The following is a 24,966-nucleotide window of genomic DNA, read 5'->3' as shown; positions in this document are numbered from 1 at the left end:
AAAAGAAAAGAAAAGAAAAGAAAAGAAAGAAAAGAAAAGAAAAGAAAAGAAAAGAAAAGAAATCAAGGACCACACCCTAGGGAGGGCAGAGTAAGAAACCAGGTCCCTAATGGCAATGCAGCCACCATGCCAGCTCTGGACTTTTACACGAGAACAAACAGGTTTAAGCTATTATTCAATCAGGTCTGTTAGCCACAGCCGAACCTAATCTTAACTGATGCAGGAGGATTTAAAAATATTTTAAGGTGGGGCACCCCGGTGGCTCAGTCAGTTCAGTATCCGACTCTTGGTGTCAGCTCAGGACATGATCTTAAGGTGTTGGACTCCATACTCAGCAGGGAGTCTGCTTTAGATTCTCTCTCCCCCTTTGCCCCTCCCTCTGCTCTCACCCACATGCTCTCTAAAATAAATGAATAAATCTTCAACAATAACAACAAAAAAGTGTTCTAGGGTAAAGAGCTACAAGAAATATCCTGAAGGAATTAAGATTCAGTGACTCAACCTAAAAAAGAAATTATCAGTCACAGGACATACAAAATCTATATTGCTTCATTCTTCCAGTGTCCTTACTAGAAAATTAACAGCCACTTTTAGTGTCTGCATTTTTATTTTATTTTTCATTATTTTAGAGAGGATGCAGTGCATGCCAACTGGGGGAGGGGCAGAGGGAGAGGAAGAGGGAAAGAATCCCAAGCAGACCGCACACTGAGCCCAGAGCTTGACGTGGGGTTCAATCTCACAACCCTGAAATAATGGCCTAAGCCAAACCAAGAGCCAGGTGCTCAACTAACTGAGCCACCCAGATGACCCTGCATTATTTTTAAGTTGAGATATAACCAACATGTAGCATTAAGTTAGTTTCTGGTGTAGGACATAACAGTCCTTATGTGTATATTGCAAAATGATCCCCGCAATTAAGTCTAGTTACCATCCAAGCATCTTCCTTCAGCTCAGATGATGATCCTGGAGTCCTGGGAATCGAGTCCCACACAGGGCTCCCTCCTCAGTGACTCAGTGAGGAGTCTGTTTCTCCCTCTGTCCCTCCCCCTACTAGTGCACACTCCCTCACTCTCTCAAATAAATTCTAAAAAAAAAAAAAAAAAAAAAAAAAGTAGTTAACATCCATCCTCATACATAATTACAATTTTTTTTCTTATGAGAACTTAAAAGATCTACTGTTAGCAACTTTCAAATATACAATAATTACTAACTATAATCACCATGTGGCACATTACACCATGGTGACTTATAACTAAAAGTCTGTACCTTTTGACCACCTTTACCCATTTTGTCCATACACCTGGCCGCACCCTGACCCGCAACCCCAGCCTGGTGCCTGCATATTTAAAGAATGTGATAAAAATTAAAGAAGATCAAAAAGTACCAACCAAACTTCCTTAAAGGAATGAAAAAAAAAGACTTTTAGTAAATAAGACCTATTTGTAAAGTTGTTCTCAACCCTACTAGTTTATTTTGACAAGAAATAAGTAACAGGTAGATAACTTACACACTGTGTATGTGCACTTTTTAAGTAGAAATTCAGAGCATTAGCTCCACTAAGAACCTTCCGAGGAGAAACAAGCTGAAAGGTGGGACCAGAGAGTGTGTTCACCTCCCCTTATGCTTAACTGAGAAGCCCTCCACTGAAGCACAGCACCATCAGAGCCAGACAGACCTTCAGACCAGGACACAGTCAAGACCTTGAGAGCTAAGGTGGAATGCGGAACCCCCTTGGGAAGCAGGGTACCAAACTAGAGGCCTTCTAACGTTCTATCTCCCAGACTCCGCCTTCTCCTGGTCCCGGGAAAGGAAGAGCAGCCACAGCCTCACCTGTTCAGACTCACAACCCTTTCCAACCATCCAGGTCACAGAAAGAAAAGTTGAGAAGGGGCCTCAAGCCCAAGTCTGTCAGTTCATTCTTCCTGCACATTTTTCCACTTTAAGAGTTTTCCTGGGATGCCTGGGGGTTCAGTCAGTTAAGTGCATCCAACTCTTGATTTTGTTCAGGTCGTGATCTCAGAGCCATGAGATTGAGCTCCAAGTCAGGCTCCCCACTGGGGGTGCCGACTGCATGAGATTTTCTCTCTCTCTCTCTCTCTCTCTCTCCCCCCTGTCCCACTGCCCCTCCCCTCCAACTCCCTCTCTCAAAAAAAAAAAAAATTTCTTATTTTAAATTAATTTATTTATTCATGAGAGAGGCAGAGATACAGGCAGAGGAGAAGCAGGCTCCCTGCAGGGAGCCCGATGAGAGACCAGATCCCAGGACCCCAGGATCACAACCTGCCACTGAGCCACCCAGGTGCCCTCCAAAAAAAAAATTTTAAGAGTCTTCCTGTTGAATTGGGGGCGCCTCAATCACCCACTGGGACAGAGAGCCTTCTCACTTGGGGGACAGGAACCATCACTGCCCAGACTGTCCTATGACTTCAAGTAGCCGCTGAGCATTATATACACTGATTACAAGTAGACAATACTTTAAAAACATGAAAACAAAGAGACCAAAATGAAATACAGAAAGACTTTACATGTTGTCGCAATGCTTTTATGCTTAATCACTTTTAAAGGTCTTATTTTACTAAAAACTACGCTGCAAGCACACAGGTACTTCCGATATGCTTGTTAAAAAGGAAAATGGAGTGGTCCTCTCTGTCATTAACCATTCCCATTTAAGATGACACGTTGAATTTGTAACATCAAAGGTAGTCACCTCACCTAGTCTCAGCAAAATGTCCCAAAACACACTAAGGCAGGAGAATAATAGCCCCCAAAGATATCCACATCCTCACCTATGGAATTTGTGCTTGTTACCTGGCAGAGGGGGCTCTGCAGCTATAATTAAGCTAAGGACTCTGGAGGGGGAGATTCGCCTGAGTTATCCAGCTGGGCCTGATCTAATCATACAGGTCCTTAACCTTTCCCAGGTGTGATCGGAGACCTATACAGCATGGAAAGATACAATACTGCTGACTTCGAAGATGGAGCAATAGAGCTGCAAGCCAAGGGACAGGGGTGGCCTCTAAAAGCTGGAAGAAAAAAATAAAAATAAAAAAAATAAAAAAAAAATAAAAGCTGGAAGAGATAAGGAAACAGGTTCACCCCTAGAGACCTCCAGAAAAGAACACAGCCTTGCTGACACACTGATTTCAGCCTAGTAAGACCTATTTTGGACTTCTAAAATACAGAACTTTAAAATAATTTGTGTTGTTTTAAGACACTAAATTTGTGGTAACTTATTACAGGAGTCATAGAAAACTAATACACATGAGGTGCCCAGGTGGTTCAGTTGGTGATGCGTCGGACTCTTGGTTTCAGCTCATGATTTCAGGGTCCTGGGTTTGAGCCCCGCTTTGGACTCTGCGCTCAGTGCAAAGTCAGCTTGTCCCTCTCCCTTCTCTTCTGTTCCTCCCCCTACCTCCTGCTCTCCCTCTCTAAAATAAAATCCTTAAAAAAAAAAAAAAAGAAAACTAATACACAGTAAACAACAACATGTGAAAGTATATACAAAAGTGTAATCAAATTGCTCAAATACTTAGAGCAATGAGACATAAATTATTTCTGCATGCCTATTTCACTTTTTAAAAATTTGCTTGTGGGATCCCTGGGTGGCGCAGTGGTTTGGCGCCTGCCTTTGGCCCAGGGCACGATCCTGGAGACCCGGGATCGAATCCCACGTCGGGCTCCCGGTGCATGGAGCCTGCTTCTCCCTCTGCCTATGTCTCTGCCTCTCTCTCTCTCTCTCTCTCTCTGTGTGTGTGTGACTATCATAAATAAATAAAAATCAAAAAAAAATAAAAATAAAAAATAAAAATTTGCTTGTGTTGTATTTCACTTGTTTTTCTCCTGCTCTCATGAAAACTCCATCAATTAAAATGCCAGCCAAAGTGACAGTTCTTTGAACTTTCTATAGAAGGATGAACCAGCAACCGAGGAAATGAAACAGGGTAACAGGAGCAACTGGAAAAAATCAGGAAACAATTATTCCATGTTTTTTTAGAGAGTCAAACATCAAAGCATTTGAACTGTGTAATTCTGTTGTATCAAATGGATGCCACATTTAAAAAAATAAGTCCTTCTAATACTAAGAGCTTACTATTAATTTTTTTAGATGTGATAATGGTAATGTAGGCATATGAAAAAGAGCATGACTCAACCTTCTACAGATCTACAGATATACACTCAAATACTTACAAATGAAATGGCCTATAATTTGCTTTAAAATAGTTGGGAGTGGGATAGGCATGGATTAGGGTATAGATCAAAGTAAATTAGCCGGAGTTATTAATTGTTAAGGCTGGGTAACGAATGCATGGGGCTATATTAAATTATTTCAATGTCTAAACTTTTCTGTACTCAAAAGCTACAAAAACAGGGATCCCTGGGTGGCTCAGCGGTTTAGCGCCTGCCTTGGGCCCAGGGCGTGATCCTGGAGTCCCAAGATCGAGTCCCGCATCAGGCTCCCTGCATGGAGCCTGCTTCTCCCTCTGCCTCTCTCATGAGTAAATAAATAAAATCTTTAAAAAAATAATAAAAGTCATGTAAACAAAGTCCTTGGACTCCATCATAATAACACAGACTCAATATATTTAACAGCTGAATCTTCTTCCTGTGACATAACCCCCCCCCAAATTCTCTTCCGTTCTATAGTTTAATCAATTACTCGTCAATCCCCAACTTATTTTTACCCTATTTAAAGCCTTAAAAGAGTTTCAGTAAATCACTTAACCTCTAAGAGCCCGGTTCTTCATCTGCAGGATGAGAATATTTACACTGGGCCACTCTGAGATGCCAAGAGAAGAATTATGGAAGATAAAAATTACAAAGCAGAAAAATAATTCTAGATACCTATATACTTACAAATTTCATGACCAGCAGAAACCATTCACCTTTTCCTTTGGATCTCTTCCCTTCCATCTCCAGCTCCTTTCTTGCACCCTCAGCCCATCAGACCAAAGGCCTGGGCTCCTCTGTAAGATTACGCTCCCCTCCACGGCCTCCATCCCCCATGTTTCCACAACAGCTTCTGTACACACCTCTCCCCCAGCCTGCCCTTTCTCCTCCCAGGGGTCGCACTCCGCCTGCAAGCCTAGTGCACATTCTGCGTACCCGAGGGCCGGCCCTATCACAGCCACCCATCACTCCAGTACCCCAGGCCTGTACCTTCTGCTATCAGCTTTATCACCCCCACTACTGCCGCCAGCTCACAAACACCTGGGCTAACTTCCCACCCTTTCAGTTAAAACACAATTGCTGGATGCCAGGAAGCGGGACAGGGGGAAAGAAAGAGTGTAAGGGGAGTTTCTTTTTGGGGTGATAAAAACGTTCTGGCATTCGACTAGCTGCACCACCCTGTGAATATGCCCCCAAAAAAACAAAAACAAAAACCACTGGGTCATACTTTAACGGTACTCCTAAACGGTGAATTTTATGGTATGTGAATTACTTCTCCAGAACGAGGTCTATGTCAACAACAACCAACACTGTGGCTCACGCTGCCCATTACACGCCCCTGAGTCAGGCCACACCGCACCGCCTCCCGGCGCACCTACCTAGCCGCTCCTCGGTGTCCCCCCAACTCCTGACCCTAGGCTGGGACGGGGGCCCCTCGCCCTCGGAGCGCCACTGCGCCCTGGACGGGGGCGGGAGAGCGCGGGCAGCTCTCGGGGCCCGGGCACAGCCCCTCGGGGGTGGCCCCCCCGGTCCCTCTCCCCCGGTCCCTCTCCCCCGGTCCCTCTCCCCCGGTCCCGGCGGAGCCGTCCCGCCGACGGGAGGGGGAGCGTGTCCGCAAACCGGCTCGGGCCGGGGACCGGGGGCCCCGCCGGGCTTCCAGGGCCGCTCGGCGGGCGGCGGCGCCACAGCCCACCTGTCTCAGCCGCGGGCAGATCCGCTTCCAGCTGCACGGACGCGCGAGCGGGGGGCGGGATCGGAAGAAGCCGCCGCCGCCGCCGCCGCCGCCGCCGCCGCCGCCGCCGCAATCGGGGTGGCGCACGCCTGCTCAGGCCTCCATGTCTCCACGTCTCTGCGGCTCCGGCTCCGGCTCCGGCTCGGCTCCCGCCCCGGCAGCGTCCGTGCGGAGGCCGGGAGGCGGGGAGAAGCGAGGAAAGCGGCCGAGACCGCGGCTGGAGACCGAACGGCCGGGCGCGCGCCCCGCCGCGGTCACGTGGCGCGCGGCGCGCGGACTTCTGGGAAATGTAGTCCTTCGGACGTTAGGCGTCTCCCCACCCCGCGGTCGCGTCCGGGGCAACGGCGAGGCCGCGTGGCCAGTTCGAGAAGCGGCGGAGCCCTGGGGGTCGCTGGGCGGCTCGCCCCGCAGCGCTGGTTCTGGCGGCTTGGCTTTGTGAAGGCTGTTTGTTCCGCCTGGACAACCCCCCCAAAGTCGAGCGGTTACTTGTAGGGCCCTGAAGAATTGGGAAATAGGAAAATAATCTATCTTTTGGGGTGTTTTGATTTTTTTTTTCTCTTTACCTTTATTCTTTTCAAACCGTGGTGTCGAGAGCCGACTTCCAGAAAACGATTTTCAGTGGAGGCAGGTAGGAGGCCTAAAATGACCGCACTAGCTGCAGAAAGGGCAGGCCCCTCAGGAACGAGCATCCGCACCGCACGGTGTCCAAGGAGGGAGTCTGAGCTCCCAGGAGCTGAAATCACCAGGCTGACGTCCGCCCTGGAGCTCTGCCCGTCAGTTTCCTGTTCTGAAACAGACACGGGATGACGATGATGATCCTTCCCCTACAGGACCGTCGCCGGATAATCAGTAGGATCACCGACGACTCAAGGCATGAGTTGTCATGCGCTGTTGTTTCTCCAAGTAACGCTGACATAGATGCTCCGTTTTGCAGTCGGTGTCTCAAACGTACTCGGAAAAGCACTATGCAGAGCTGGGATACACTTCAGGCGTCTGCTGCTACTGAATCCCCTGAGCTTGCAGGATTATTTCATGAAAACATACTAAAACACCGGGTACCTGGGAGCCTCGCTAAGAACAGGCGGGCTTTATTATGCAGCCGTTGAGGAGAATACTAGGGATACATGTTCATGATCCATCCAGCGGAAACAGTATGTATGATATGCAATTTTTGCAGATAATGTTTATGTTTCCTTCGTGTGTACACGCACAGGGAGAAAAAGGCTAAGACATCGTTAACGATTATTAACTTCGGGACATGAGATCATCTGTGACTAAATTCACACGTTTCATATTTTTTTCTGCGATTAATATGAGTTGCATAATATCATATGTAGTGTTACGATATTTATTTTAGAATTTTAGCAAAAGAGGGGTACCTGGGTGGTTCATTCCGGTTACACATCTGCCTTCAGCTCCCATCATGACCCCAGCCTCCTTGGATCCAGGCGGCCTTCTGGCTCCCCAGCTCAGCTAGGAGTCTGTTCCTGCCTCCTTCCTCTGCCCCTCCCCCTGCTTTCTGCGCCCTCATTCTCTCTCACACACACACACTCACTGTCTCCCAAATTAAAACTTTAAAAAATAGGGCAGCCCGGGTGGCTCAGCAGTTTAGCGCCGCCTTCAGCTCTGGGCATGACCCTGGGGATCTGGGATCAAGTCCCACATCAGGCTCCCTGCATGGGGCCTGCTTCTCCCTCTGCCTGTGTCTCTGCCTCTCTCTCTCTCTCTTTCTTTCTCTCTCTGTGTGTCTCTCACGAATAAATAAATAAAATTAAAAAAAAAAAAGACTTTAAAAAATAAAATAATAAAAATAAATAAATTTCAGGAAAAACAGAGGCACCAAAACCAAATTCAAAGTACTTTATACTTTTGCCTGCACCAAAAATTATACCCTCTACCTAAAAAATGATGAAATAAATGTGAGCCTCTCTTCGGAACAAACTTTACGGACCAAGAAACAACTCATTCTACTTGGAGGTGAACCAGTTATTAAAATTTGATGTCCTCCCCTTTCTTATATATTTTGGATGGCTTGTAATAAAAAGAGTCTTACTAATATTCCTCGATAAATGTCATGATGCTGCTAGGCAAGCATCATAAATCAGAGTGTTAGTTTAGGAATGGTTTTCCCAATATACGAAGCATGAGTTGGAGTCGCAATCCTTCACAAACTATTTATTGTACATGTAATGTGCTAAGTCTTATCTTTGGTCACCCACTCTCAACACTGCCAGAACCACTGTCATGATGAACTTTGACCTGATTACATCAGTCTCTGGTTGGTACAGAAACAGGAGCAGGAAAGTCGTGAAAACCCTCTCATTAAATGCAACAGGGCGTCCTGGTTGGTTCCTAGAACCCAATAAGGCAAAAGTTGTGAAATTCAAATGACGTCTGGAGTTTAGTTAAGGGTATTGTACCAACGTTAATTCCCTAGTTTGACAAGGTGCTATGCTAACATAAGATATTAACATTAAAAGAAACTGGGTGAAGGATATACAGGAACTCTCTGTACTTTGCAGCTCTTCTGTGAATCTGAAATTATTTCGTGTGGCAGGTAGAACAATGATCTGAAGATACCCACATCCTAATGCCCACAACCTATGAATATGTTAGGTTACACGGCAAAGGGGTGCAGACAGCATTAGGTTGTTAATCAGATGACTTCCAGATGAGGACACTATCCAGGATTATCATAGTGGGCCCAATGTAATCATGAAAGTGAAAAGCGAGGGATCCCTGGGTGGCGCAGCGGTTTGGCGCCTGCCTTTGGCCCAGGGCGCGATCCTGGAGACCCGGGATCGAATCCCACATCGGGCTCCCGGTGCATGGAGCCTGCTTCTCCCTCTGCCTATGTCTCTGCCTCTCTCTCTCTCACTGTGTGCCTATCATAAATAAATAAAATAAAATAAAAATAAAATAAAATAAAAAAAGTGAAAAGCGAGAGGAAGACAAAGCAGTCATAAGTATGGCTTGAGATTGCATCAGGCTCCGTGCTCAGCAGGAAATCTGCTGGAGAATCTGTCTCTCCCTCTCCATCTGTCCCTCCCCCACCATGCACTGTCTCACTCTCTCTAAAATAAATAAATATGGCTCTGCAAGATCATGCGACACAATGTGAGGACCAGACGTTGCTGGCTTTGAGGATGGCAAGAGACTGGGAATGTATTCAGTGGCCTCTCGCAGCTGGAAGAGAAAAGGAAATATTATCCCCCAGAGCCTCCAGAAGGGAACCCAGTCTTGCCGACACCTTGGTTTTAGTGCAGTGAGAATCGCGTCAGACTTGTGACCTACAGAACTATGAGATCATAAATTTGTGTTGTTTTAACCCTTAAATCTGTGGTGACTTATTACGGCAGGAAGAGAAAAATGAATACATTCAAAAATATAGTTTAATTAAGATAGAAAATCTCCAAATGGCTGCCTGTCTTCCCAACACATTTTCAATCTGACTGTAGCAATATTTGCCCTACTTAGAAAGTAACTATAAAACAGAAAACATACAAAAAAAATGATACTTCACTTTAGAAGGCATTCAATTTTTATATTTTGCAGCAGCAGACTTATACATTCCCAGCACATTTTGGTTAGACCGTTAGGAAAATCAACTATATCTAGAAATATATTGTTACCCAGGAAAGCCAGTCAGGCAGGGAAATATAAAAAGTGAGGCATTGGAAAGATCATGGTGTCTGGGGATCCCTGGGTGGCGCAGCGGTTTGGCGCCTGCCTTTGGCCCAGGGCGCGATCCTAGAGACCCGGGATCAAATCCCACATCGGGGCTCCCGGTGCATGGAGCCTGCTTCTCCCTCTGCCTATGTCTCTGCCTCTCTCTCTTTCTCTCTCTGTGACTATCATAAATAAATAAAAATTTTTTAAAAATGTAAAAAAAAAAAGATTAAGGTGTCTGAAATTACAGTCCTGCATTACCTTTGCATGCCCCTTGTTACTCAGGGACTTTCCAGAGAGATACCTTTTTTTTTTTTTAAGATTTTTTTTGGGGGGGGATCCCTGGGTGGCGCAGTGGTTTGGCGCCTGCCTTTGGCCCAGGGCGCGATCCTGGAGACCCGGGATCGAATCCCACATCGGGCTCCCGGTGCATGGAGCCTGCTTCTCCCTCTGCCTGTGTCTCTGCCTCTCTCTCTCTCTCTCTGTGTGACTATCATAAATTAAATAAATAAATGAAATAAATAAATAAATAAATAAATAAATAAATAAATAAAAATAAAAAGAAAGGGGGGAGAAGCAGGCTCCATGCAGGGAGCCCGATGCAGGACTCCATCCCAGAAGCCAGGGATCACCCCCTGGGCCAAAGGCAGACACTCAACCACTGAGCCACCCAGGTGTCCCCCAGAGAGATACTTAAAATGAAGACTGGTGTTTCTGACTGAGGATGTTCATTTGGCTCAATCATTCAACACATATTTACTTAGTGACTCTGGGTGCACTGTGCTTCAGACCTGAACCTGACCTCAAGAAGTTGAAGGTCTCGGGGCACCTGGGTGACTCAGTGGTTGAGCATCTGCCTTGGGCTCAGGGTGTAACCCCGGGGTCCCCAGATGGAGTCCCACATCGGGCTCCCCCAAAGCCTGCTTTTCCCTCTGCCTGTGTCTCTGCCTCTCTGTGTGTCTCTCATGAATAAATAAAGAGAAAGCAAAAAAAAAAAAAAAAAAAAAGGCAATGACTAACAGAAGGCCACTCCCCAAGCAGGACCAAGACTACCTAGAGATTATTGTTTCAAACCTGTTCCAAGAACAATACTCAGATTTTCAATGCCTGAGAAAGAAGAGCAGATTTTGGAGTCAGATCTGTGTTTACATTCTGGTTCCATAATTTATGAGCTGAATGACTTTGGAAAGCGACCGTCTTGACCAGTTGAGGCCGCTCTAACAGAATACTGTTGAGTGGGGAGCTTAAACAACAGACATGTGTTTCTCACAGTTTTGGCGGCAGGAAGCCCCAGATTAGGTGCTGGCAGAGCCATGGCTGGGTGAGGGCCCTCCTCCTGACTTACAGGTAAGCATCTTTTCATTGTATCCTCACACGAGGAGAAAGAGAGCTCCAGTTGCTTCTCATAAAAGTACCTATCTCAGGGCACCTGGGGGGTTCAGTCGGTTAAGGGTCTGCCTTCGGCTCAGGTCATGATCTCGGGTCCTGGGATGGAGCCCTGCTTTGGGCTCCACACTCAGTGGGGGGTCTGCTTCTCCCTCTCCTGCCCGTCCTCCTACTCATGTTCTCTCTCTCTCTCAAATAAAATCTTTTTTTTTCAAATAAAATCTTTAAAAAATATATTTATCTCATCATAGAGTCTCCACCCTTATGACACAATCTAAACCTAATTACCTCCAAAAGGCCCCCTGCTACTGTCACCCCATGTAAGTTGAGTTTACATACATGTCTTCTAGGAGAACACAAAGACACAGTCCGTGACAGCCACCTGACTTCTCTGAGCCCAGCTTTCTTCTCTACAAAGAGGAGACAGTAATACACTCACATCTCACAGTTGCTATGAGAATTCAGTGATGCATGCAGCATGCCTTTTTTTTGAAGATTTTATTTCAGAGAGAGAGGGAGAGAGAGCATGCAAGCAGAGGGAGGGGAGGAAGAAGGAGAGAGAATCCCAACTAGTTTCCACACTAAGCATGGGGCTTGGTCTCACGTCTCTGAGATCATGACCTGAGCTGAAATGGAGAGCTGGACGCTTAAATGACTGAGCCCCCAGGCGCCCCACATGCCTTTCTTTAACAAATGTTATTTCACCTGCATAGTCTAGAGGTAGTCAAGTCACAGGCTGTCACTGCCGGTCCCAGGGCAGTCCTCCGAAGAGGGATATAGGTTAACCAGGGTGGGATCATCCGGGCAGGGCAGTCAGCTTGGCGAGAGGTCTGGAAGCCCTGTCAGATGAACGGCTGACTGAGCTGAGCATGAACAACTGGCCCAAGACTTGCGATAAGGAACCGTTGTCAGGAGGCATGACCAACCTGACTTGATGTCACCCCAGAGAAGCAGACTAGGACTGAAGGTTTGAAGCTATAGACCACAAGGTTCAGCGCCGTATAAGAACTCACTGATGAGGATGTCAGTGCTGACAAATGACGATCCGCATCGTGGGCTGCTCGCGACGAGCCATGCACCGCGATCTTAGTTAAGTCTCCAAACAGCCCTGTGAGAAAGGGTTGCTGGGAACCCCAGCGACCTGGAAAACTCTTGACAATAGTCAAGTGAAAGCGAAATGGTCTGCCTGCAAGAGCCGTGAAGACTCTCGTCCCCACGTGTTCAGGCTGGGTCCCACCGAGCAGGTCGTGGGGATCACGGCGGGGAGGGCACGTCGACAACCAGACCAAGTCCCTCCCCTGGACAGATGAGGAGCCAAGTGCCAGGGACGTGCGAGGCTTGGGACAGGGACGTGCAGCCAGTAAGCTGGTGACAGAGGGGAGTGCCCTGTGGGCCTCACGGGGGCTGTTGGTGGTCATCAGGCATGGCCACAGCCGGCTCCACGGCGTGGCGTGGCCACCGAGAGGCCGCAGCAAACCTCCAATCCCTGCGACCCCCACCTGCCGTCCTGCGTCTCCTCGTGTCTCCCCATGTCCTGAGCTCCGAGGCGGAGCCTGGGGACAGGGGCCCGGGCCAGCCTGGTAGCCGCACAAACAGCTAGAGGAGGAGAAGCCCACTCTGCAAGTGTCACCATCTTTGTCCTGCTGGGGACAAATCGGCATGAGTCACAAACTAATATCAGTTCATGAATTCGTCTAGAAAACAGCCAGGGCCAGGCGCAGTTGTGAAGTGTGGACTGTGCTGACCTGCTGGTCACACGCCCTCCAAGGTAGGTATGTGCTCGTCCCCATGTTCCAGTCCAAAGCTAAATAGGCTTCCCGACGTCACAAGACTGGCGAGTGGCACCTGGAGCCCAAAGGCAGCCGTCGGGCCGCCGAGCCCAGGCTTACCCCAGGAGAGGCCGCCTCAGGGCTCCCTGGCCGCCCCGGCGGAGCGGGAGGTTCACACCGACCTCCTCGCAGTCGCTTGCTCTTGCCAAGCAAGATGGACTGCAGCTCCGGCGCGTGCTCATCAGGGCTGCTGTGACAAAGCCCCACAAGCTGAGCGATTTAAACACACGTGTGTGGTCTCACAGCTCGGGAGGCCGGAAGCCCGGAATCAAGGGGTTGGTAAGGTTGGTTGTCCCAGAGGTTGCAACGGAGAAGCTGTCCGGGGCCTCCGGGCTGGCAGCAGGGCTTTCACCCCGCGACCTTTGCAGCTCCGTGGCTGGTAGAGGGGTCACCAATCCCTGCCTTCTTCTCGCGTGTTTCTGTGGCCAGATTTCCTTTTGGTAAGAGTGCCAGTCATGTGGGATTAGGATCCATCCTAATGACCTCATTTTAACTAATCTTACCTGCAGTGCTCCTCCCTGCAAATAGAGTGAGGTTCGGAGGTGCCGGGAGTTAGGACTTCAACACAGAAAGTGTGTGTGTGTGTGTGTGTGTGTGTGTGTGTGTGTGTGTGCGCGCGCGCGCGTGCAGGGGTGTATGACACAATTTGTTCGGTAACACCTGGTACAAACAATACAAAAAAGATGTGGAGAAATGTACCTGGTCTCAGAGGACGGAGTCAGACGTATTGGTGCCAATGAACCAAATCAGGTCAAACGTTGCTTTAATACGGGCACAGCTCTGTTTGTAGAAGGATGTGGTTGGACCATGATGCGGCTGCCGGCCTCACCAGGCAAAGCCCCCCAGAAGCCAGCAGCAGGAGCCTGGACTTGGGGCCTCGCCTGCGCTATCCTGCCGTGGGGTGCAGAATGCGGGTGGGGGAATCTAGAGGAAGAGCACAGGAGAGCAGGGACCCAAACCTCCCAGCCCTCCACGGGTCACCAGGTAAACTGTTTGACCCTTTCATGTGCTACTAAAGACCAGGGGTAAGGGGCCCCAGGTGGCTCAGCGGATTAGCACTGCCTTCAGCCCAGGGCGTGATCCTAGGGACCCAGGATCAAGTCCTGTGTCAGGTTCCCTGCATGGAACCTGCTTCTCCCTCTGCCTGTGTCTCTGTGTCTCTCATGAATAAATAAAACATCTTTAAAAAAGAAAAAAGACCAGGAGGAGAAATCTAAGTTAATTTGCTGGTGTAGCATATGGCAATTTCTAACTGTGCTTAGTTTTTTCTTCTGTTTAGTTCCACAACATTTAGAAAATGTCTTCCCCGGGGTCTTCTGGGAGGTGGCTACCTGCAAGGAGCTCACCATCCTGTGCAAGACTCAGCAGGTGCCCAGCTATCCATTGTGGCACAAGGTTCCCTGAAGGAGAAGCCCTGTATGGAGCCTGCAGAGCACAAGGACAAGAGACCCTCTGAAAGGAAGGGACGGAAAGGCTTCCCAGAGGTTGTGGTATTTAAATGGGGCTAAAAGGATTCTAGTACCAATTTCCAGGGTTGGGGTGGGAGGTTTCCCCATAGCACCAAGCAATTCTCCACCACTGGCCCAGCATCCTATAATTCGACTCCATCTGATGCTACCTACCTGGAGAGAGCATCAGTTCTCACAGGTCAAGGGCTCAGTCCCACAGGACTCCCTCACAATCCCCCTTCAGATGCCAATCCCAAGTCCAGGTTGTGCTTCTGACTGGCCATAAAGCCAATGTTCCCATGACCTCCCCTTGGGTCTAAGTTGTTAGAGTGGCTCAGAGAATGCAGAGAAACGTTTTACTCACTAGTAAAGTGATCGCTGGTTTATTATAAAAGGATACAGGAACATCCAGATGGAAGAGATGCATAGGACCAGCTATAGGGAAAGGGAGAGGAGCTCCCATGATCTCTCTACGAGCGTCATCTCCCACACCTCCACACACATACGTTCACCATCCAAAAGCTCTGTGAACCCTGTCTTTTGGGGTTTTTATGGAGTTTCATTAAAGCCAGGATTGATGGAATCATTGGTCTTTAGCAATTGACTCCGCCCTCCTCCCCTCCTGGGACTCCCGTCGAGTTGGTAGGGTCTCCCAGCAACCAGCCCACATCCTACGGTGTGGTTCAAATTACTCATTAACATATTAAAAGATCCCTTTGTCACTCTGTTCACGTAGGAAATTCCAAGAGTTTTAGGACCTCTGGGCCAGAACTTGAAGACTGCACATATATTAATTTTAAATCACACTGTCACAGGAGGCAACACATCACAGGTTCCACCGCCTCAAAAAGGTGGCAATGGACCCCAAATGGCACGCAGTCCTCTAGCAAATACTATCAATATGGAATAAAATCTTAAAAAAAAAAAGCTGTCAGTTATGTATTTTTTATGTATCACATGTTCCACAATTAAAAAAAAACAACAGCAGCAGCATGGATCAGCTCTCCAAAACTCTTCACTTACTAATGCATCTTTCCTATATTTAATGTTATTCTACAAATAATACATTGATATAATCTTTAACATAAAATTAAAAAAATATATTTTATTTAATCATGAGAGACACAAAGAGAGGCAGAGACACAGGCAGAGGAAGAAGCAGGCTCCATGCAGGGAGCCCGATGGGGGACTCGATCCCAGGACCCCAGGGTCATGCCCTGAGCCGAAGGCAGATGCTCAACCACTGAGCCACCCAGGTGCCCCCTTTCCTTCCTATTTTAGTTTTTTGTTTTGTTTTGTTTTTGTTTTTTTAATTTATGATAGTCACACACAGAGAGAGAGAGAGAGAGGCAGAGACACAGGCAGAGGGAGAAGCAGGCTCCATGCACCGGGAGCCCGACGTGGGATTCGATCCCGGGTCTCCAGGATCGCGCCCCGGGCCAAAGGCAGGCGCTAAACCGCTGCGTCACCCAGGGATCCCTCCTTCCTATTTTAAATGGACTTTTGTGGGTTGTTTTGTTTTGTTTGGGCTATTGCCATAATCAGTGATTTTAAGAATGTTCTTGTATGTCTACTGATACACAGGTACACAGTTTTCTCTGGACTCTAGACTGTAGGAACGTGGACTCTAGAAATAAGTGTATATGCATGTTCAGCTTTCCCAGATAATGCCGGCTCCTTTCCCAGAGTACTTGTACCAATTTATGCTCCCACCAGCAGCGTGTAGGAACCCCTTCTGTTTATCCTCCCAACACTTGATCTTTAATTTTAACCATTCTAGTGGTTTCTCATTGTAGTCTTAATTTGCATTTCCCGCTGACACATGTGTTTCTATATATTTATGGCCCTTCTATGAAATACACTATTAATTCCTTTCTTCTTCTCCCCTGCCCCCATCTGAAATTATTTCTAGTGATCCAATTTGGAGTCAGAAAAGGCTGAGTAGCTCCTTAAATTTCAGGATTATAAACTCTTCAGAGGTTAAAACCAGTGAAGTCCAGGGGCGCTGATCGGTGGAGCCCAAGGTATCCAGATCCAAAATGGATCCCCAAGTAATTGAAGGACTAGTCAGTCAGGGAAGGGGACGAGTGTAGCAGGCCGACTGCTAAGATGGTGGCCCTGGCTTCCTGACCCCTGATCGACACACACTTTCTCCCAAATACCAAATACCCACCTAGGTACTGACATTGAAGGGATTTTGCAGATGTAATTAAGATCCCAAATTAGTTGACCTTAAATCAGATGATTTGGGCAGGTCTAATTTAATCCCAAAAAGATTAGAAGTCAGAGAGACGTGCTGTGGCCGCCCTTGTTGTAAGCCATCTCTGGGGCCACAGGGCTAGGCTACGAGCAGCCTCCAGGAGCTAAGGGCAGACCCCAGCTGACCAGGGGAAGAGCAGGACCTCAGTCCACAATCTAACAGCGAGAAACGGATTCTGCTGACAACCACAGACCTGGAAGCCCCGATGAGAACTGCAGACATGGCTAACATCCTGTTTTGAGCCTGGTGAAACCCTGAGCAGAGAATCCAGCCATATCCACATCTATTTCTGGCCCTGCAGAAACCGTGAGGTGATGAATCTGTGCTGTCTGAAGCCACTCAATTTGTGGTGATTTGTTATGCAGCAGTAGGAACGTGCCATGGAAGTATGAAGCCTCCCCTGCTGAATTACAAGTCAGGGTCACGGCTTCTGTCCACGGCTGTGGGTGTGCAATACAGAGGTCGAGCGGCATCACCGATATTGCTGTCCATGTGAACAGCGCCCTCTGCACGTTCAGCAGAACTGTACAAAGCAATCCTGCAGGATGCCCCACTCTTGCCCTGTGCCAGCATCTCCGCTACCTGCCTTAACCGTAGCGGACATGGGAATGTTGGATTAGATGTACCCGAGCAGCAGAGGGAGAGGGAGAAGCAGGCACCCCGCCGATCAGGGAGCCCAACATGGGGCCGGATACCAGGACCCTGGGACCTGACCTGAGCCCAAGGCAGATGCTTCACCCAGAGCCCCCCAGGCACCCCGTGTGTGGTGTATTTTGTGACTACCCTACCACACACTGGTCCTGCAGGTTCCCTACAGTTTCTTGCCCAGGTTGACACGGAGCAGGGACCGCGGAAGCTGGAGACAAGGCAGGGACCAGGTGCGCACGTGCTGCACAGCAAGGAGCTCTTGCAGGCCGGCCATGCTGTCAGTGTCCTGGCAAGCGGATGGCACCCTTGAGATGATGCCGTAAGTAGAGCCCACAGCAAGAGAGGCTGTCACCCTGATCGGTCCAACGGACAAGGTGAAAGGGAGGTCAGGGGAAACTGAAGGGTCACGTGCAGGTGGCCAACCTGAGGTGCAGGGACGTCTGGCTGAGGATCTTGATTGATCTGAGGACGCCCTGAGGGGACGTGGCCGTGGCGAAGGGAGTATATACCCTGACCTCCCACCTTCCTTCCCTTCCCCCTGCTACAGATCCCCGCGGGCTAAACCCAACAGAACCTAGAGGCCAGAGGAGGTCTGTGGGTGTAGTTCCTGGAGGTTTCTCGGGCAGCAAGGAAGGATAGAGGCAGTAGATCTGGAGGGGCAAATGGAAGGCATCTGGTGCGCTCGGAACGAGATACTAAGGACAACCCAACAGTACAAAAACCTATTGGGAGGATGTGTGGTAGAGGGACTTAAACAGTGTAGGACAGCTACATCTGAACATGACAGCAAGTAAGAGCTGACAACTCCAAAAACAGCAGTGTATCTGTACTATTTAGAAATACAGAGATAGAACAAGATACAGCACCAGCCAAATGAGTGATGCCTTTAGAGACTAAGGGAGTAGGGACATTATAATCCTTGCAATATTATGATTTTCTTAAAATGATATATTTAGAGGCACCTGGGTGGTCCAGCTGTCTTTGGCTCAGGTTGTGATCCTGGGGTCCTGGGATCAAGTCCCACATCAGGCTCCCTGCACGGAGCCTGCTTCTCCCTCTGCCTGTCTCGGCCTCTCTCATGAATAAATTAAATCTTAAAAAAAAAAAAGAAAAATGTATTTAATAAAAACAAGAAAGTTGCTAGAGGGGTGCCTTGGGGACTCAGTCGGATTCTTGATTTCAGCTCAGGTCTTAAACCTCAGGGTCGCAAGCTCATATCCAGTGTGGAGCCTACTAAAAAGAAAAGCTGTGGCAGACCCGGTGGCTCAGCAGTTTAGCGCCACCTTCAGTCCAGGACGTGATCCTGGAGTCCCGGGATCAAGTCCCACGTCGGGCTCCCTGTATGCAGCCTGCTTCTCCCTCTGCCTCTTTCTCATGAATAAATAAAATCTTTAAAAAATTAAAAAAAAAAAAAAAAGCTACACAAAAACCAACAGTGGTTACACCTGTGGAGCTAGAATAAGGGTAGAACATCAACTGTTCATTTAACTTGCTCTTGCATTTTTACTATAAACAGCTTTTTTTAAAAAAAGAATTTAATCTCTACAGCCAACGTGGGGCTTAAACCCACAACCTGGAGATCAAGAATTGCAAGCTCCACTGAGCCAGCCAAGTGCCTCAACATCTGCAATTTTTAGAATATAGCTTTTATACCTTAAAAAAATAAACAAACAAAACCTAATCAGGGGCTGTCCTGTGCAAAAAAAAAAAAAAAAAAACCTACCACCCCATCAACTAGGTATAGTCGCTAAAGGGGATTTACCTTATTCTTCAGGTGGATTGGAGCAGAAAAACTGAAAGCTACTGATTTTTTTTTTTTAAGATTTTATTTATTTATTCACGAGACACACACACACACACACACACAGAGAGGCAGAGACACAGGCATAGGGAGAAGCAGGCCCCATGCAGGGAGCCCGATGCAGGACTCGATCCCGGGACTCCAGGATCACACCCCGGTCTAAAGGCAGGTGCTAAACCGCTGAGCCACCCAGGGATCCCACGAAAGCTACTGATTTGTAAATGAAATCCAGGGTGAATGAATGATTTGACCATACATAAAGCTTACCAGAGCCTCAGTTAGAACCAAGGACTTCAAGGGCAGGAGTCCCTTCTAACCCCATAAGGAATAAATACATTCCTTATTCCATGTAAAGATAAGGCTCATCATCTTTGAATATTTATATATCCCTCCACTAATGTAAGAGGCCCAGGGATGAAAGACCATGTCAAGACCCAAAGTAGCAAAGAACTCCCCAGTCCTGTGTTAGAAACCGATAATTCTGGAGTGTCTTGTTATGCAACAACACTGGATACGATCTGCTCTTTATTTTTATTTTTTAAAGATTTTATCTATTTATTCATGAGACAGAGAGGTAGAGACACAGGCAGAGGGAGAAGCAGGCTCCACACAGGGAGCCCAATGTGGGACTCGATCCTGGGACTCTAGGATCATGCCCTGGGCTGAAGGCGGCGCTAAACCACTGAGCCACTCCGGCTGCCCCAATCTATTCTTTAAAAAAAGAAAAAAAGATTGTTGCTTCACAACTATCCAGATGTTATTACACTGTAATTCTGCTTTCTGATGGGGCAAAAACTATCCACTTAAAATATTTAAACTGTGAAAGAAAAAAGAACAAGTAAACTGAATATTTAATTTAATTTGTAAGAAGAGAAGGAATGCAACAAAGATTAGGATTTTATAATATACATTAGGTATATTCTGTAAAAAATTCAAAGGCGTTTCCCTGATCTCCCTGTCATGTCTACACTACCCTCCTCAGAGCAGTAAGAGTAATTACTACACGCCCAAGCAGGCTGCTCCGTTGTGTTGGACAGGAATTCTATCTTCATATTTCGAGTCCTCATCATCTCTCCAAACTCCCTTTCCTTTCACAGCGCGGTCTCATTCCACAGTTTCACAGTAACATCACACTCTGCTCAAATTCACAGAGCCTGAACAAGAGCTAGAGGCCCAAGGACCTTCTAGTACGGATTTAGTAGCAGTGTCTACTGGCATAAACCTTCTATTTATTCATAACTGCAGTAACAGAAATGAAAGCTACCTTAATGAAACAGGAACTCAGAATGAGATCATTAAATAGAACAACACATTTTAAATATAATTATGTATTTCCTGATACATATCAGGTAAGTATATCAGGTAAGTATCTAAGCTATCTCGATTTCTGGTCTCAGAGAAAAAAGGTAAGAGAATTACAAGCAAGGTGCTTCATATTATCAGGTCCATTTTTAAAACAGTGAAATCCTTTGGAACAATCACTTTAGTCTTTCTTTTTATCGGCGATTTCCGTTGATCCTTTCGTTGGTAATCCGTTTATGTCTGTACCCTAAAATTAAAAAAAACCTATTTTTAGATATTATTACAACTCATTATAAGAAATGTCTTTAAAAAACAGACAACACATTTCAGAATAAAAGAACTCTGCTTCTAGAAATGAACACAGTGGCTAAATTAATACAGAACACAGGTGAAGTTGAACTTAATAAGAACCAATGCTAAAAACAGAGCTGTCCAAATATTCATTTAAAAAAATAACTTCATTTCGTTTTTTTTTTTTTTTTAAATCTCTATGATCCTTCCGACTAACTCTCTTACCAAAGGTATCAGTGAAACAGGCATATTTTAGTATCATCTCTTCTTATCCATTAGCTATTTACTATTATTCTTACCAGCCAAGAGACACTGGTTATTATCTTGACTGTAAGACAAGGAACAAACACACTAATCAGAAGTCTAGTTTAAAACCTTTGTTTAAACAAAATGTTAATTACTTAGAAAACATCCTCATCCCCTTATTTTAACAAAAGAAATTAAGCCTTAGTGCCTGGGTAGCTCAGTCCAACTCTTGATTTCAATTTGGGCCATGGTCTCGGGACCGTGGGGTAGAGCCCCACAAGGGCTCAGTGCTGAGCATGGAGCCTGCTTAGGATTCTCTCTTCCCCTCTGCCCCCACTCGCTGCTTGTGCTCTCTTTCTCTCTAAATAAAATCTTTAAAAAGAAAGAAATTAAGACACATTAGTGAAGCTTCTGGTTCTAAGACTTTGCCTTTTTAAAGCCAAGTATTTCACCCTGACTGTAAGTACCACCCTCCTAACCTACCCTTATTCAAAGTATTTTAACGTTCTTACCTTACAGTCTACTTTGCCTTTGTTTTTATCATTTGTTTCTCGAAGAGCTTTTCTAGGCCACATACGGCTAACAAAGGGGGAAATCAGAGGGTATATGTATGGCTCCAGGAATTTTTTGTAGACCCAGAGCAGAACTGGAATGACGATGCAAGGAATGCACACCATCCTCCCAGGCTTGAGTTCCTGAACTGCAGACATGCGTGAAAAAACAAATGAGTTCATCATGGATTAATGACTGAAGGAATTTATCTAGATTAAGATATTTGAAAGGACTACTTCTGCATTAAAGGAAAAACCTAAATCATTCATTAGCTGAAAGCACGAGTCTATTAAAGTGCTGCTTTCTGTAAAGGAATAAGACATGGTAGACATGGAAATAAGTGAAGTGCCTGCCTCCAAACCCCTCCAATCACTGCTTCCCAACCATAAATTTAAGGATAAAGGAAAAGACACTAGCTTTTGCTGGGTACTAGGCAGTTAGGCCCTTTGCATTATCAATTCATGTAATCCTCAAAACCTCCCGCCCACTCATCTTCAGAGACTGACAGTATTGATTGGCTAAAACTCCAAGGCTAAGGGTCCATCTTGTAATAAGGAATTCACTAAGGTATCACTTTGGAAGACCTACAGGCTACAAACCAGCTGGACTTTCCCCCCAAAACTCCTTTGATCTACTTTTCTCCTTTTTAATAGCAATCAAGAGGGGGGGCATCTGGGGGGCTCAGTGGGTCAAATGTCTGCCTTTGGCTCAGGTCACGATCTCAGGGTCCTGGGATGGAGCCCCACGTCAGGCTCTGTGCTCAGTGGGGAGCCTGCTTCTCCCTCTCCCTCTGCCTGCAGCTCCCCCTGCTTGTGCTCTGTCAAATAAAATATTTTCAAAAAATAGCAGTTAAGGTAAACTGAGTAATAAAAACATTTTACTTGGTATTACTGTTATAAGTACCATTGTCCACTTCAAGAAATTAACACCCTTTGGGGAGCTCAGCCAGTGAAGAGTCCGACTCTTGGTTTCAGCTTGTGGGATCAAGCTCCTGGGATCACACTCCGAGTTGTGTGTGTGTGTGGGGGGGGGGGGTGTCAGTGGTCAGGGGGGAGTCTGCTTGAGATTCTCTCTGGCCCTCCCCCATGGACGTATGTGCATGCTAAAGTTAACACCTCTTCCTTGATGATTTTGAATTATCTTGGAATTTCCCCAAGTCAGCAATTTCTTGAAAAAGAACCAATACTACTTCCTTACTATTGAACCAAAGACCTCTTAAATTTATAAGAATTTTTAATCCCTTAGAGTAGACCTGAAAAACTAAGATGTTTCAGAATAGTGTCTGAAGCTAGTAATTCAAGATGTTAAAATTTCTTATTTTCAAAATATTGTAAATCAAGTAGTACTTGCTGGCAAAGGAATTAGCACTGACTACATTAAGGCAATTTAAAATTATTCACAGGGGCGCCTGGGTGGCTCAGTTAAGTGTCTGCCTTCGGCTCAGGTCATGATTCCAGGGTTCTGCGACTGAAGCCCCATGTCCGGCTCCTTGCTCGGCAGGCAGCCTGCTTCTCCCTTTCCCTCTGCCTGCTTGTGTGCTCTCTCCCTCTCCCTCTCCCTCTGCCAAATAAATAATAAAATCTTAAAAAAAATAAATTATTCACAATACAGGTGAGCAGCGTACGGTAATCCGTTCTGAATGCAGGTTTGAAATGAATCTCAAGGGCTATAAACAATTAAGCATATGAATGTACATTAAGGAACGATCAACTATTTTATAAAGGATTCATAACCGGATTCTTTAAAAACAGTCCCCAGGTCAAACTAAAGTGACAATTTAAGAATTTACCAACATATTTTGTTCCAAAATTTTAAAGGACATATTTTCTGATTAAAATAAGTCAAACTGAGTAGTGAGCCTTTTTCAGCAATTTTCAAGGAATCATCATTTCTGACCACAGACATTTTATAGTTTGATCTGAAGAGACTCCAGAGGTGATCTGGTTTAGGTCTGCCGCGCTTACAGGCACCAGAGTCTTAGGATCAGAGCAGACTGGCTGGCAGCTGCCGATTTTGAGGCCGGCTTTTACCACCTGGAGATGGTGTTCTCAGGAAGTCATTTGAGGAGTCTGTGCCTTGATGCCCTCCTGAGGAAAATGAAGACAACAGCCTATCTCACAGGGTCGTAGATGTGGATTAGATGTCAATGACAAACGCAGGCTCAGAAAAGCACGTGCATGTATGAGGTTCTGGGTAAGTGTCACCACACCAACAAAAACTGATCCTAAGTGCCACCTGTCCAAAGTCCACACGGAGCTCAACAGTAATGAGAGGTGGCCAAGACCAGAGTGCCCACTTCTGGGTTCCTAGCTCAACGCTCCTGGCTTTTCCCCCAACAGAAACACAATGACCACGTTATCCCCCCCCCCCCCCCCCGCACTACCCGTCTTGGAAACCGACTTAAACCCTTGGAAACCGCTGACCGTGTTCCCAGGACTAGGTCAAGGTAACGGCTGGCAGTCCGTCACAGGTTCATGTTCGCCTACGTCTGATCACTGGGTTTTAAGTGACTTCTCAGGAACAAGTGCTACCGATCTCGTACGCCATAAACGGGGCTTTCTCTTCATAGCGGAGCCACCGTGCCTCCTCTCCCCCGAATCCTGACTTCATACCTGAGCAGGCTGTAGAAAGGGCTAGAAGGTGGCTATGGGACCTGCTAAGACGACGATTCCATCCACTCTCGCCAAGCTAATTCTCAGATAGAACAACCAAGCGAGCAACAACGGATCTAAGTGCGGGAGGAGCGGAATTTTCTTTCATTCGGCTTAGTCCAAGACCACGGCGACTACAGCGCGAAGACAGCGAAGGCTGAGGCTGTCGTAGCGCGGGGCAACGCCGCTCCCTCCAGGGAGCCGGCCAGGGACCTCACTTCACCGGGCAGGCCGAGCCGGAGTCCGCCACCGGACGGCCAGGAGAGGCAGGGCGGGCGGCGGGAGCGACGGGGCGCCGACGGCACGGGCCGCGGAGAACCAGCACAGAGGGAGAGGCGGGCGGGCGCAGCGAGCCGGGGAGCGCGGGCGGGCCGCCGCGGCAGGCCAACCGCGAGCGGCGCGGCGCGGCGCGGCGCGGCTCGGCTCGGCTCGCTCGGCTCGCTCGGCGCCGCCCGGCCCGGAACCTGCTAAGCGGCCCCGCGGAGGCCGGGCCCCCGCCCACCGCCGCCCGAGCCCCCGGCCGCCAGCCAGGGCCCGCCAGGCCCCACTCACCCGCGACCACCGGGTCCAAGTGGCAACGCTGCACTTTCGGAGGAGGGACGTGCTGCCGCCAAGCCAATGGGCACGGCAAGAGATGCTGACAAAGGCGCGCTTGCGTCACCGGGGCGCACGGGACGTAACGGTGACGCCCAGGCGGAGGCGCGGGCTGGCTTCCGGCGCGGCGGCCGTGAGCTCAGAGCCTGCGGCCGGCGAGGCAGAGAGCTCGGCTCTCCTGCGCGGGTAAGACGACCCCGGGACGAGGAGGGATGGACCGCGCCGGTGCAGGGGGCCCGAGGCCGCTGTGCCCAGCTGCTCACTCTGCTGGTTGGAAGCTCAAGGGCAGGGAATTGTTTTCAGCGCTTGTCCACCCCGGACGGCTGAGCGCCCTGCCGGGTTTGGCGGCGGCGGTTTTACTCACAGTTCTGCTTAGTATGGACCCAAGAG

General features: G+C 47.7%; 2 protein-coding genes across 3 annotated transcripts in view; both read right to left on the bottom strand.

Moving 5' to 3' along the window:
• The window catches only part of DYM (dymeclin), a 346,418-nt gene extending 340,308 nt beyond the window's left edge, over positions 1-6,110 (bottom strand). The window contains exon 1 of the mRNA XM_055324208.1: positions 5,861-6,110. The gene's annotated coding sequence lies outside the window, so the exon portion shown is untranslated. The remainder of the gene's footprint in view (positions 1-5,860) is intronic.
• Positions 6,111-19,452: 13,342 nt separating this feature from the next.
• Positions 19,453-24,657, bottom strand: CUNH18orf32 (chromosome unknown C18orf32 homolog). Of its 2 annotated transcripts, none has more exons than XM_055324265.1 (3): positions 24,535-24,657; positions 21,292-21,479; positions 19,453-20,489 (listed from the first exon to the last, which is right to left on the bottom strand). In XM_055324265.1, exons 2-3 carry the CDS (start codon positions 21,454-21,456, stop codon positions 20,424-20,426), a joined length of 231 nt encoding a protein of 76 aa, XP_055180240.1. In that variant the 5' UTR covers positions 21,457-21,479; positions 24,535-24,657; the 3' UTR covers positions 19,453-20,423. The 2 variants fall into 2 exon arrangements, with proteins under 2 accessions (XP_055180240.1, XP_055180241.1); XM_055324266.1 differs by lacking the exon at positions 24,535-24,657 and adding an exon at positions 23,944-24,364.
• Positions 24,658-24,966: the final 309 nt, after the last annotated feature.

Source organism: Nyctereutes procyonoides, unplaced genomic scaffold (assembly GCF_905146905.1).
Source record: "Nyctereutes procyonoides isolate TBG_1078 unplaced genomic scaffold, NYPRO_anot_genome, whole genome shotgun sequence".
Lineage (NCBI taxonomy): Eukaryota > Metazoa > Chordata > Mammalia > Carnivora > Canidae > Nyctereutes > Nyctereutes procyonoides.
Note: the sequence above shows the minus strand (reverse complement) of the source record. Positions and strands in the feature narration are given on the sequence as shown.